The 13,297-nt window shown below is 37.8% G+C and overlaps 1 protein-coding gene across 1 annotated transcript in view; it reads right to left on the reverse strand.

Annotated features, from left to right (window-relative positions):
• Positions 1-2,356: 2,356 nt before the first annotated feature.
• Positions 2,357-13,297, reverse strand: part of HDAC11 (Histone deacetylase 11) — a 76,591-nt gene continuing 65,650 nt past the window's right edge. The window contains exons 7-8 of the mRNA XM_080271614.1: positions 4,391-4,499; positions 2,357-2,518 (exon numbers count right to left, since the gene is read on the reverse strand). Coding sequence (XP_080127740.1) covers positions 2,357-2,518; positions 4,391-4,499 — 271 coding nt within the window. The remainder of the gene's footprint in view (positions 2,519-4,390; positions 4,500-13,297) is intronic.

The raw sequence follows: 13,297 nt of genomic DNA on the forward strand, positions 1-13,297 counted from the left end.
CCTCCATTTTAATCAGGCTACCACCAGACAATTTTATTCAACAAACGAAGCACCTCCAGTAGTGAAAAGGTAAATTAAGGCTATATCTAACCCCTTCAGATTAAAAAGTCTCCCATAAAATCATCAGGACATACCAAGAATAAACGTAAATGATGTTCTTTGACTGAAGGAGCTAATATGGCTTTTGATATATGCCATAAACAAATCTTCATACAGGCAACCCTCTCTATACATCAGGGATCTGTTCCAAAACATCCCAACTATTCTGTACAATAGTACTGCAAAATGGGGGGGAATAGGTAAATCAGCTTTACAGGTGCCAATAGATCTGCAATAGGCAATTATTTCAGGCAACTTATACAAGAACTTATCAGTACAGTACTATATTTGATGTGTTATAGCCTGATTCCTGTACATTAAGGCACAAACCACAGTATTCCATAGCCAATTATACCTCATAACCACTTCACCCCAAGTACATCATTGTCATTTTAATTTTGTTGTCACCCACCAATATTAACTAATCTATAGGAGACTTTTTTGCTAGAAGAATGAGATACTCTTCATTAGTCCCTTCAGTACATAAGTTCTTTCCTAAGTCGTATAAAATCATCTGAGATGGTAAGAATAAAATACAGATGACACCATCTGACGTAATGGAATAATTCCTTACCCAAATTTTATCAATATATCCTCAGGACACTGGTTAACCCATTCGATGCAGTGACGTTTTTGTAGTATATTTTTGGTACTACCAGATGATTTTGGTAATTTTAGGAAAGCTCACTACTAATGAAGGGGTTAATGAAGATTACATCTGACCTCTCCAGTTTGAAAAGTCTCTCCTAAGCTGCCTACAATTGACAGGTATTCAGTTCATTCGTTTTAACGTGAGAAAGATATATATTCTTTTTCTGCCAACTTCCCAAAGCTCAGTTGCAGAATAAGGCAATACTATGCCGCTATATTTTTTCCCTAATACCTTTTCGAGTGTTCATCATTTGTTACAGCTCACCATTCAAGATGGAGAGATGGTAATTTTTATGCCTAGTTTAAGTGAACAGAGTACAGTATACTTGCAGCATGAATAAACTAAAAACAGACATCATCAGGAATCAAGGGCTTAGTTACAGTTCCATCCAAAACTGCTTTCTGATTGGAAAATAATTTGCAATCATCCCAATGTTAAACTTCATCAGTCCACGGATGTACTTTTCATTCTATTCATGCTACTCCCAGATGATTAAATTCAGCTTGGGCAAATCGTCTGGCAGTGACTAATTTAATGAAGGTAACAGCTGGGAAGTAATACACTGGTTATGGAACATGGTTTAGCTTCCATTCCAAATGAAAGAGAAGCTGTATCATGGCCAATCTCGACATGGGGATTCCTTCAGAGGAAGCATGGTGTCATTTGATTCTACAATACTTCATTATATTTAATTAACACCTCCAGTTCAAAATATCTATGTTAAGTTGAATAAAATCATCTGGAAATAGTATGGATACAATAAATAAGATGTACCTGGGCTGAAGGGATTAACAATCTGGTCACCTCACTAGCAAACAGGATAAAGCAAGTTAAATCCCTTCATTCCAATGACATTTTTCCACATACTCTTGCTCTTTAAAGATCATTTTATTCAACTTACAAGACACTTTCAAACAGGAGGAGTTAAGTACAGTCCCTATTATCCCCTTCACTAAAGGTGTGCTTTCCCTAACTGAATAATACAATCTGTAAGCAAGAATAAAATTTAAAATGCACCGTTGGACTCAAGGGGCTAAAATCACTTGGCCTCAACATGCACTGTTAAACAAAATCCCAGGAAATGAACACACATCATATTCCAGTCAGGCTACCAAAAGACAGTTTTATTCAATACAGGTACTGGGGGTGTCCTTGACAGGTAACGGGTTAAACCAGTCTCAATTAACACTTTTACTAATATGGTTTTGCTTTAATGAAAAAATTAATGTCCAGCGGTAACCAATGCAAAATGACAAAGCGAGTCCATACTGCAAATGGGTTAAGATTAAATCAGAGCTGGATTTATCCTTCTCCAGCTCTAAAACACAAACAGTAAATCACAACTACCACAGATGCAAGTATTAAAAATCTTTTGATCTTTTGAAACATTCACACAAATGAACAATTGTATCCTTGTGTGAACTGATTTCATTATCATCATTATCATCATCATCACCATCTAATCCTGTGTTCATCATTATACATAAAAAGACAAAATACAAACATCTGTAAGCAAAAATAAAAAAATATATAGAACCACAACTTACCATATCTAATGAGCTGAGTGAAATACCAATTGTGTTTGCAATAACAAGAACACTGACATTACACTGAAATGTCAATCAACGATTTTCTATTGAGATTAGCAATTGAATCAGCAATAACAGCAGCAGTTGAACGTTGGTAACCTCCACTTGTCAACATGATAATTGGAATCTGCCTCTCTTTTACTTTTTGAAATACAATTTCATCTCGCTGAATTATTCCCTGAAAAAAAAAATATATATATATATATATATAAAATCATTACTTACTGGAAATATAAAATGAATAACAAACAATTTGTGCCTTTTGCATACTGTAAAATGACTTGACAGTTGACACTCTAAAATAAAGTACTCAGGGACAAAGGTTTGCCTAACATTTAACCTTTTCGCATCTCACTTTCCTCTGCAGACTGCTTCTGCCAAACTAAGGGAGGCTTAATATTATTTCTAGCCAAAAGATTATTCTCTTCATTATGATGTGTCTGGTGGGAAATTTATGACATACATCGTTAAACAGCTACAGTAGGTTATGCAAACTTTTGTCTGACTGTATATAATACTGTAGCATTATCCTTTTTCCTGCCAAATTACAGAAATATTTTATTTTATCTGTAAATCATGATCAAATATGCCATCATTTAACACTAAGAACATAATATATTACAGTGAGAGGGTAATAAAGCACATCCTTCTTAATTAATACATAATCCCAGAGTTCATTCAAGCAGCCAGGCCTCAATTCACCACTCATCATATATCCAGCATTCCATTTATTCCAGCCTCCTTCAAATAAATCTCAATTACATGTTTCCATCACAGATTAACTGCTGTATAATTAAAACTGAGTGCATGCAGGTACTTTATAAGAAAATGCAATATTTTTTTCTGGCCATATGTGGAATACAAGTACAGTAATTGTTAGATGTGATCAGCTTGCATCCAACATTACAGATTGCAGTCAGCAATGATACAGGAAGGTCAGCCATGTAATATCACATGCTTCAGGAAAAAAAAGAGAAAATTATTCACACCTTCACACTCACAGTTTTAATACTAAAGCTCTTAGTCTTCCTCATTAAATTCTCCTACTGGCATCCAAATACAGCATTTTTAGTTTAGTTTCACTGTGAAAGGCTCTGTATATGCTTGTAAGTGTATGCCTTGTTCATCTTATAAGTGAAAGCCTTGTTCATCTTGTAAGTGTAAGCCTTGTTCATCTTGCAAATGTAAGCTTTGTTCATTCTCCTTGCTACATGATCTCTGGTAGCATCTCTGTTCAATCCCTTAGCCATGAGGTCATTCTATAGGATATTTTCCCAAGTCTTCATAGGTCTACAGTACTACTTATTACTCTCCCTACCACATTCATACTGCTAGATCTTTTCACACAATTTTCATCTTCTACAATGTCCATAAGTCCAAACCACCTGAAGCTCCGTCCGTGCATGCATCATGTTAACCCGCACCACGCTAGTGACGTAGATCTATGTCTCCTTCAAAAACACCAGTGACATAGGTCTATGTCATACACCACTGAGAAGTCACTGCAAGCAACCAAAGTAAAATGGAAGGTAATATCGTATCTCGCTAACTTCAGACATTTCTCTGCTACATTTACAACACTGATTTAGGATCACGGGAGGCGAGTGAGTCTTAGCAGGCTCACAGCTGCTCTGCTCTGTCTGTAACCTTGAAGATTTCAGGCTCACAGCTGCTCTGCTCTGTCTGTAACCTTGAAGATTTCAGAGGTCAAGTGGCACCAACCTGATTCGATTCAACTTACTTTCTGGCTTTGGTGATTACTTATATTAGTGCCAGGGATCTGCTATTGATGTATTAAGTCCGTTTATCCACAAAAAAATCTAAAATCGTTTCACAAGCTCACAGATGCTCTGCTCTCTCAGTAACCTCAAAGATTTCAGAGGTAGAGTGGCACCAACCTGACTCTTTTTTTGCCCGGCACGGTACAGGTTAATGATGTCTACAATTTCCAGCCAATCTTTCAGCTATGCACACACAATTCTACTACTTTGCAACTCATTCATGGAAGCACTACACATTTATCTGTGGTGACAGTACATTAACAACTAACCTGTTTGGTGACTGACAGAAGTCCTAAGCAGTCTCCTTCCATGATGTCAGTGCCAGCATTATACACAACAATGTGCGGAGAGAACTCATTCAGAGCTCCCTCAACGTGACTGTAATATACACAAATTACGAACATTAACAGCATAAGGCTAATAATTTACACAGTACTGATGTTTTGCCAGGTTCTATATACAGGAACTTGGTAAAGCAAGAGAGAAATAATTTTTTCTGTTCTAAAAATGATAAAATTACATTATACAGTAAAACCTCACTATAATGGACTAATTGAGGCCCACGCCATTCACACACACACACACACACACACACACACACACACACACACACACACACACAAATCAATAAATGTGACATCCAGACTTCCCCCTGCTAACCCACACTACAGTACAGTATATCAGACATTAGTCCAGATCACACCAACAGTTTTAAAACTGTTTTCACTACCATTTCAGTGTTGTACTGTATTATACATTCACTGCAACAGTAAAATGGTATAATATATATACAGTCAAGCCTCAGTAAGTTGGACACTCACAACTCGGATCCCTGTACTGGTTGGACAGGGGGATCAATAAGCAGACATATGAAAAATTCAAAGTAACACTATGTGATGTCATGCAAATAATTTTCCTTTGCACAATTGTCATAAATACACAGTAGAACCTCATAACTGCTGAACTCTTAATTAATCACACTACTATTTAGAGATTTCTTCCCACCCACCCCTTCAAAAAAAAAAAAAAAAAAAAATCCTAGTATTTAACCTATTTAAAGGAAAATTTCCAATAACACTAGTATAATTCTGTTAGGGAAAATCCATTCCAAAAACCACTGACTCGCTGGAATCCTTACCTTATTCTTTAGTTTTTATTCTCTTACCATCCTCACCTTATTCTTTGTTTGCATATTTTATTACTACAGTAGAACAACATATTTGTCGAACTCAGTAATCGACGACTTCACTAATTAGCCAGTTCTCCCTTAAAAAAATAGTTGGAAAAATACAGAAAATAAACTGCAGGATTATGGCGTCTGGCAATAGATAGATAGATAGATAGAATATGAACTGAACTGGTAAGCACTTTCTGCTGAAAGTTAAATGTACATTTAGTGCTCATTCTTCTGTTCATTTTTGTGTGTGTATATGTGAAAGAAAAAGTATTGATGCAAACTAATGTATTTGTTTAACCCCTTAATAACCTCCAGTTTTGATCACTATACAGTACCGGTGTCAGTGATGTCGAGTTTGCGCGAGCTATAAAAATACTATAAACAATTATGGGATGGGAACGAAGGTCACTGGTATGTTTATATGACCCTTCGCTACCATCCCGAGCAGTCAAGCGGTTGCTTAATCTCAGATGTTTTCACTCACATGGCACATGCACCATAATTTTATGAATTCTTCCGCGATTTATAGTGAATCACAGGATGAATTTAGGAAGCTAAAAAACACATTGCTATGTGCACCAGATGACTTTCTTCTAAGCTTAAGAAAAATAAATTGATTTTAGAACTTCAAAAAATGTTCCGGGGTCGGCCAGGGGTGCACGCAAATTTCTGAATCCACGGGCATTGAGGGGTCAAGCCATTAAGCCATACCTACAATTGTTTGTTTCCAGTGCAATGGAAGAAACTTACTCTGCATACTCAAAGGTGGATTTCGTTTCCCAATTTCCCAACTGTAGGTTAGATTAGGCTTAGTTAAATTATTAGGTACAGTTAAGCTCTCCTAGGTTAGGATTATTTAAACAGGACAGTCCCTTCCGTCATTACCTTGATGAATCAAACAAGAGTTGTTGCAGCCAAACAGCTAAAAACAATGGGGAAACAGATTTAACAAGAAACATTTATTTATGGGTAAGTCATTACAGTAATAGTGGTTCATAGGCTACGCAGTAACCAGTAAATGTCATATTCAAGAAGATGTCAAGAATTAGCAAATTTCAAGAATTAGTGAGGGGGTTTGGAATGTAACCCTCGCGAATCTTGGCGGGGTTACTGTAATGTTAAGAGACATCATAGTTTTAATATATTGTACTTAGATGTGCCTAAATACCTGTATGCATGAAAATGTGATGATTTATGCTGATTTAGAGTACAAACCTGTGTCGATTGGACAATGGGGTGCTTTCAAAGCTAGTATTCTGGTAGATGTCACCACCATTTGGACAAACACATTCTCTGCGCCGTTTAAAAAGCATATTTTTCTTTTTTAAATATTTACACTTGTGTGAAACTGTGAATCATAGCAATGTCATATACTGTAACATAAATAATACTAATAGAGCATGTATATATAACGTAGCATGAATTGTTTATATTTATCATAAACGGAAAGTAAAATATCATTGATGGCGTGTGATGGCAACCCGCCATTTCAGTGGTCCTATATTATTTAATTTCTGCTACATTTAGTACAAGTTAGGTTCTTAATACTGTACATAGTTTGTTCAGGCTGTAAATTATGCCCAGTGGGTATATTGACTCATTCAGTCTCTGTGTGGGCAGAAATTTAATGCTGAGTAAACAGTGGGACTTAACATTTTGCTCACTCCCTTCACACATGCACACCACTAGACAGTCCCATGTTTAAGTTTTTTCACGAGAGATTTGTTTTCAAAACAAATGCACGAGGACTAATGCTTAAAATAATACAATTTAGACTACTTTTAGTCTGGTTGAGTTAGATGAAGGTACTGTAATTGCTTTGGAGGGTCTGAGAGGCAACACAGGACTGTCTTGTGGTGCACATGCATGAAGGGAGTGAGCAAAATGTTGAGTCCCAGAATTTACTCAACATTAAATTTCTGCCCACATAGAGACTGAATGAGTCAAGATACCTACTCAGCGTAATTTACAGTCTGAACAAACTATGTATTAAGAACCTAACTTGCACTAAATATGGCAGAAAGTAAATAATATAGGACCAATGAAAATGGTTGGGTTGCCATTGCATGCCATCAATGCTATTTTAATTTCCGTTTATGAAAAACATAAACAATTTACGCTATGTTATATATGTGTTCTATTTGTATTATTTATATTATGGTATATGGCATCACTATGATTCACAGTTTCACAGAACAGTGTAGATATTTAAAAAAGAAAAATATGCTTTTTAAACAGCACAGGGAATGTATCTGTCCAAATGATGGTGACATCTACCGCTTTTCAGAAGCACCCCATTGCATAACTCGGACCGAGTTACCCCCCAATTAGTCTGAGTTACCAAAGCTTGACTGTATGTCTGTCATTTACCCTATTGCGGTGAACATAACTGAAGTGGTCAGGCAGTTCAAACTGCTTCTGGCTTTATCGGACTTTTTCCAGTATATGTATAAGAATTTAGTCTGGTAGCTCATTGATTCTGATAAAAGCAAATTCCTGTCTACTGCAGTCCGTTATATCGAGGTTTTACTGTATCAGAATACCATTCTGTGGTACCATATATTCAGCTTTCATTATAAAAAGCGTATGCTAAAATTACAACATAGTGTTGCAATATTTTGCCAGCTGCCAACTTTAGAAATATCTTTAAAATGAGTTAAAGTAATTTGCTTGGATGTAATGCCCAATTTGCTGGCTAGCATCTGGTGCCTCTACACTGAGTGACAAACTAAATACTTTCCTGTAATCAAGGAAACCTTCAATAAATAAGTTACGGACTTAGAAGGCAAAACAGAATACAGGTAGAGAATATTTAATATGATGGTGCTCAATTCTGTCATACAGTAAGTCCTCACTGTACCAGTAAGTCACTCTTTTTTACATTCTTTACACAAGACTTATCAGTTTCCCCTAAAGACACTATTGATTTCAGTACTGTACATGGAAAAAGTTATGATATTTTGAAACACTTTCCAGACTCACAAGGACGAAAGCCTGTACTCAACTAAGCTACCAGTACTGCAATGCTCTCTAACTGTACTGTCGCCTGCACAAAACATGACTGGTAACCTGAGAATTAAGTTCTGACAAATAATAATGTATATAAAGGAACACAATACGAAGATCATCCATCTCTCCATCATTATACAGTAAACTCTCAGTTATCCATTGTAATTCAGCCAAGCCCTATGCTGGTTAAAGCAAAATACCGGATATTGCATAGTAGCCCCCTTCAATGGCTCCACATTCAACGTTGAGCGGGATATTGTGTTACTATCTATCTCGACTCTCTATCTTAAAAACTTTCCCATGAGTAAATGATGAAAGCTAAGCATAAAATACAATACAGTATTGACACAGTATTAATACTGCACAGTGCAATCCCAGTTAACTGTTTACCTTTCCAGATACTTACATTTCCCAGACATCTGATATATAGTCTTATACACAGGCTATATCACTGCAGTATATACAATACTGCTTGCATCCAGGGCCACACAAACAATTCCATTAGAAACATAACCTCCTCTTAACCCTTAAAGACCATAAATCATCAACCCTGCCTACCCTCAGATCCGATTTCTCAACTTTCACCAAGTAAAATTTTGGTCTTAAAGATTTCAAGAGCTTGAATTTACACATCTGAAAATGTGTTTTTCACTCTCATATGTCTAATGGTTATCTCACTATCGACACCTCGCGGTAAGAACAAAAATAGGGAAATTTTGAAAAAAGCATCATTCTTGCCAAATAACCACTAAAATCAATATGAATTATGTGCCTGGGTATGAAACAAGTTGAAGGAATGAGCATAAAATTATACACACATCCATCCATTCATCCATCATCCAATCCTACGTTGCCCCATGAGGAGCGTAGGAGCCTGGGGCTAGGCAGTTGGTCCTGACATTTAAGATGAGAGTGACCAACCTCACTCATCCCTGAGTGGCATTACGTGAGCAATAAACCCCAACCACCCCTTGGATATAAACCTTCACCAGCTCAATCCGATTGGAGCACAATAATTACCCACTAAACCACCAGGAGCCAAAATTTGGTTATATGGTTACCACCCAGCATAGTAAATAGTTTCCTGGTGTACAGGAAACCATTTGGCTTGTCATTCAGTGTAGAGTCAACCATAGGCAGAAGGAAAAGGAAAGAATGAAGAAATGAAAGACAGAAGAGGGAGTGTAAAGTCACCCGCAGGCAGAAGGACAAGGAAAGAATGAAGAAAAGAAAGACAAAAGATGGAAGGAAAGAAGGATGGAGGAGAGGACAGGGCAGACACCCAAAAGCAGCACTACATCGAGTGAGTGGATGGTGAGCGCCCCCACCTACCACACATACATAATATATATATATACATCCATCCATCCATCATCCAATCCTACATTGCCCCATGAGGAGCGTAGGAGCCCAGGGCTAGGCAGTTGGTCTCGACATTTAAGATGAGAGTGACCAGCCTCACTCATCCCTGAGTAGCATTACATGACCAATCAACCCCAACCATCCCTTGGATATAAACCTTCACTGCCTCAATCCGACTGGAGTGCAATAATTACCCACTAAACCACCAGGTGCCAAAATTTGGCTACTCGTATATGGTTACCACCCAGCATAGTAAATGGTTTCCTGGTGTCGAGAAACCATTTGGTTTGTCACTCAGTGTAGAGTCGCCCACAGGCAAAAGGAAAAGGAAAGAATAAAGGAAAGAAAGACAGAAGAGGGAGTGTAAAGTCACCTGTAGGCAGAAGGACAAGGAAAGAAAGTTCATAAATATATATATCTATCTATCTATCTATCTATCTATCTATATATGTATATATGTATGTATGCATACTGTATATATATATATACAGTAATCCCTTAATTTATGCGAGGGTTACGTTCCCAGACCCTTTGTGTATGTGGTAAATTCGCGTGTGTTCTGTGCATATGTGCACATAATTACCCATGTGTATTAAGTGTATTACATCTGAATAATACTGTTTATGCACCACATACACCTCATAAACTAGCATAAAGTATGAAAAACAACAAAAATGTAAGAAATTTAACACTTACTAAAAGCTGACGAGCACAGGCGTAGGTGGAGACACTTCAGCACAGTCTGGTGTACTAGCCCTCACTGCCTCCCGTATGCTATGTTCTGCCTTCTTTATTGACTCATTCACCTCAAACATATGGTTCCGAGACAATTCGCCGTCAAGTCAATTCGCCATGAAAACATGGACGATTCCCCGTCATTCTATAAATATACGTATTATTAATTAATTAATACTTTAATAATTAATTTTCAGGGGGATTTTATAAATCAAATAAGTAAAGAACTAGTGTACTCGCTAAATAAACTGGTATGTAAATAAATGACAGGGAATCGTCCTGACGGCGAAAAGTCCTGACAGTGAATTGTCTTGCTATTGTTGTGACGGCGAATTGTCTTGACAGCGAACTGTCCCGAAACCAAACATGTGACCAACAGCACTTGCCGACATTCCTTCCCTAAGCTTGTCCAACACTTTAACTTTCTGTGGCAGTGACATCACTTTAAGAGCCCACTTTGGTGTGTTACCACATATATCACTTGCACTATGCTTAGGCCCCATGCTGACAAACAAGGCAAGCAGTCACTGGATGGCAGAAGAGTAAGCCATAAATAATGATTCGCGAGTCATTCACGGTTCGACCGTCGGATTCAAACTGACTGTGTGGTGCATGGTAGACCGACCTCTCACCCTGCACACACACACATATGTATGCGCACGGGCAGCAGGTAGGCATTTTTATATTTTATTTCTCTCATATATTAAAAGTATTTGATTACTATAATTCTATGTTTTAAGTATTGTATGAAAAAATTCGTGGATAACCGAAATCACGTGAAAAAGTTTGCATGAATTAAGGGATTACTGTATATATATACACAGTAGTACCTCAATATACAATACCCCTAGATGCGATACCCCGGCTTAACGATGGGGGATAGAAATTGCACCATAACCCGCCTAACGATGGCCAAACCCTGGTTTAACGATGGGTTTTGATTTTTCTTACCGATTTTGATCATATTTTAGACTAAAATTGTGTGTTTAGGTTGATTTATAAACTGTTTATAGACTTCAGTTAGTGTGTTTTAGCCATTAATGGGGTGAACATTGTCATTTTGGGGTACAGTTTACTAAGCTTGATTTTTTTTTCCAGACTTATATCTGATGATATTCAGATCTGATTTGTTGGTTTTAGTAAGTTATTTACAGGTGTTGGACTTATGTTAGCTTCCTTGACAGCTGTTAGGCCATTTAGATTGCCTTTAAACCAGTTTTGGGGCTCATCTGGGTGGTTTTTGGACTTGGTTTGGGGGGAAACCCAAGGCTGGTAAACGGTCCACATTGAAATACTGTACATGTTAAAAGTACCCCAATATACGATACCCCGCCTAACGATGGGGTTTACCTATTACCTAACCAATTAGATCGTTAAACTGGGGTATGCCTGTATGTATATATATATATATATATATATATATATATATATATATATATATATATATATACACAGTAGGGTGTTTCAAAAAGATGGACCCAATTTCAAAGCAGTATATTGCCTTCTTAGTGTGACTGGAAAAATATATGGTAGAATACTCATTGATAGGGTTAGGCATATAACAGAGGAGATTGTTGGAGAAGAACAAGGGGGATTTAGGAAAGGAAAAGGGTGTGTAAATCAGATATTTGCTCTAAGATGTTTAGTGGAGAAGTATCTAGAGAAGGGAGAGAAAGTGTATGCTGCCTTCATGGACTTGGAGAAAGCTTATGACAGAATAGATAGACAAGGTATGTGGAAGGTATTGAGAATATATGGAGTGGAGGGGAAATTGCTGAGTGCTGTGAAGAGTATGTAAGAAGTAGCTAGGACTATGGTGCGAGTGGATGGTGAGCTGAGTGAGTTCTTTGATCTCAGTGTGGGACTGAAACAGGGTTGTGTGATGTCTCCATGGCTGTTTAATATATACATGGATGGGGTTGTAACGGAGTTGCAAGGTTGGGCAGTGGATGTGGGGCTGGCTCTAATGAATGAGGGTGAGATTTGGAAGATTCCAGTGTTGTTGTTTGCTGATGATACAGTATTGTTGAGTGACATGAATGGGAGTTGCAAGGTTTGGTGAATGAATTTGGGACAGTGTGTAGGAAGATGAATCTGAAAGTTAATGCAAACAAGAGTAAAGTTATGGTGTTTGAGAGGAATGAAGTCACAGAATGCACGTTGAGGTTGGATGGCGAGGATATGGAGAATGTGAGTGATTCAAGTACTTGGGTAGTGTGATGAGTAAGGATAGAACCTTGGGGGATGATGTGCGTGAAAGGGTACAGCAGGGAAGGAAGGTTGTTGGTTCACTGAAAGCAGTGATGAGAAATAGGGAGGTGAGTTTGAAAGTTAAGAAGTCATTGCATGATAGTATTGTGATGGAGGGACAGGTTGACGAATGAAGAAGTGAAAGAACGTTGTGGGGTGGATGTGGATGTGGTTGAGAAGATTAGGAGAAATACATTGAGGTGGTTTGGACATGTAGAGAGAATGGAGAATGAAAGACTGACTAAGAGGGTGTATGTAGGTGAGATGGAGGGAGGGGAAGACCGAGGATGAGGTGGAGGGATGGAGTTGAGAAGCATATGAGGGAGGGGGGAGTGAGTTGAGGGGAGGGTAGTCAAATGGTGGGTGACAGAGCGACTTGGAGACGTTTTGTCTGCGGCCACCCTTTGCAGGATTAGGGCGTCGGGCTATAGATAGATAGACAGATATTTCACGATGGCAACATTTTACATTTACACAAAAAGTACAAACAGTTTAATGAGTTATCAAGTTTTACTAACCATTTTATAAATGCTCTATGTGTCTTCCACCTGGTGCACGGACAACATCGTGACAATAGTTGAATTCGTCCTAAACGCTTCTCGGAGTGTCTTCTTTCACTGAAGTCACTGCTGCCGTGATTCTG

The sequence above is a fragment of the Coenobita brevimanus genome, chromosome 46 (assembly GCF_032717465.1).
Source record: "Coenobita brevimanus isolate Jiangsu-jjx chromosome 46, ASM3271746v2, whole genome shotgun sequence".
Classification (NCBI taxonomy): Eukaryota; Metazoa; Arthropoda; class Malacostraca; order Decapoda; family Coenobitidae; genus Coenobita; species Coenobita brevimanus.